General features: G+C 40.8%; 1 protein-coding gene across 1 annotated transcript in view; it reads left to right on the top strand.

Moving 5' to 3' along the window:
* The window catches only part of tbce (tubulin folding cofactor E), an 8,584-nt gene extending 6,843 nt beyond the window's left edge, over window positions 1–1,741 (top strand). The window contains exons 9-10 of the mRNA XM_037690430.1: window positions 237–301; window positions 1,650–1,741. Of these exons, the coding sequence (XP_037546358.1) occupies window positions 237–301; window positions 1,650–1,741 (157 nt within the window). The remainder of the gene's footprint in view (window positions 1–236; window positions 302–1,649) is intronic.
* Window positions 1,742–2,137: the final 396 nt, after the last annotated feature.

Below are 2,137 nucleotides of genomic sequence, written 5' to 3'. Positions count from 1 at the left end.
TCTGTTAACAACTACAGACAACATCTGTTAACAACTACAGACAACATCTGTTAACAACTACAGACAACATCTCCATCCTCTCAGTATTCTTTCTTTGTTGCTCCTCCTCATTTAGTTGCTGGTGAAGATTGTCAGTCGTTTGGGTCATGATCAGTTAAAAAAAGTTACTGTCGTCGTCTCAGGACAACAGGAACATGTTTACTTGTGTAAGATATTTTTTTGTTGTTGTGTTGCAGACTGGAGGAGCTGAACGTCTCTAATACCAAACTGTCTGCCATCCGATTTGAGGATGCTGCTCCAGGTTCAGTTCAATTCAGTTTCTTTCTGTAGCTCCAAGTCCCAACAGAAATCTTCTCAGGGCTCTGAACAGAAACATTCACAGACTTTCCAACATTTTTCAGTCCGGTCATCTGGACAGTTTTTTTTTTTTTGTGTGTTGAAACGTTTCGCCTTATATCCAGAAGGCTTCATCAGTCAAGGAAACACACAACAAAACTGATTCTTCCTCCAACAGCTTACTCAAAAGTGGAACCAACCAGTTCTGCTTGTGATAAGATGGTCTCTTTGGTACGTCCCCTCCTCCATTGCCGGCCCTCTTCCTTGTTGACAGTCTTGTCAAACTGGTTGAAAACAACAAAGTCCATGCTCAATAATCCAGGTATACAACCTGGATTATTGACTGACTGAAAAATGTTGTATTGTATACCTTGGATTATTGAGCATGGACTTTGTTATGCACAGACTTTATAAAAGACAATTAGTAAAAGTTCTCTCTCTGAGGAAGCAGCAGATTGTGTTTAATCTTCACTTCATCTCAGTCTTCATCCTGAGCGAGAACAAAGGAGACAGTGGAAAGAAAAACCTTTAACAGGAAGAAACCTCCAGAAGAACCAGACTCAGGACGAGTGTCCATCTGCTCTGATCAGCTGGTTTGAGAGGACAGGAAGTAGAAACAGACACAGAATGACGGGTCCAGGTGAAGGTGCAGGTGCACCCCGTGTTAGAAGACAACAAAAAAACATGTTTAGGTAGAAATAATTATAAATACAAAACAGGTAGAGTTCGGTTCAGTAACAAGTCAAATATTGTTTACTCGGTGGTTTCATTTTTCATTGATAATGTTTTTTCTCATGTTTTGTTACATATCTCCATCGCTGCACAAAATTAGAAAACAAGTTTAATTGTGATGACAATGTTAGTTCAGTAAAAAGAACCTGTGTTTGCGCCCAGACCAGTGAGAGTCCATTAGATTGACCACACATGTAATTAGCAGCAGAACATATAACGGTCTATGACAGGGCTATTCAACTGGTGGACCGGGGGCCAAATCAGGCCCACGAGTGAGCTCAGTTCGGTCCACAAACGTGTTCATTTTTCAATAAACCTAGATTTTAAATCTTAAAACAAACTTAATGAGAAGAGCGGCTGGATGTCCGGCCCCTGAGCTCTTGGCTTTCAGTAACTGTGGCCCCCTGAGCAGTTTGGTCTATGAGTTACTGCATCTGAGCAGTTCTTTGTAATATTGATTTTGGGTTTCCTGATAAAATAATCACTATAGTTTCTTAATATATTACGCAACGCTTCATGTCGTGCAAAAATGCTTCGAACTGTTCGAGTTGAAACTCAAGTTGTTCATCATTTCTCTGCAGGATGTTACACTGCCATGTTTCCATCTTTGAAGGTCCTCAATGTGGATCAGAACAACATCTCTGAGGTCAGTGAGTCTCCACACTCAGGCTAAAAGTTTGTAAAAAGAAGCTACACCTATAACTTAAGAGCAGCTAAATTCAAAAGACCGATTGCTTTGACCAGTTAACAAAAAGTGTGAGTTTGACACTTGGGTTTAAATCCACTTCAGAGAAATGTAATTATAAAATGATTACGGATGCATTTTGATGCAGCATCTTCAACAGAACCTCTGAGCTAAAAGAAAAGTATTTTGCTCCACGCTGCAGCATTCCAACTAGATTTTGAGCACTAAATGAACCGAGTACAGAAACACGAGTCTCCGTGCGCTCATCATGTTGGAGCTCTCTGACCTGTTCCCAGCGTTTCCACCACTCTGCCTGTGGTCCTGTTGCATCGTGTTGGGATGGCTCGAACACTCGACGTACACCGGAATATAAAAAAATACAAA

Source organism: Nematolebias whitei, chromosome 16, assembly GCF_014905685.2.
Source record: "Nematolebias whitei isolate Nwh7 chromosome 16, NemWhi1, whole genome shotgun sequence".
Classification (NCBI taxonomy): domain Eukaryota; kingdom Metazoa; phylum Chordata; class Actinopteri; order Cyprinodontiformes; family Rivulidae; genus Nematolebias; species Nematolebias whitei.
The sequence above is the reverse complement of the archived record's forward strand: the minus strand, read 5'-3'. Positions and strand labels throughout refer to the sequence as shown.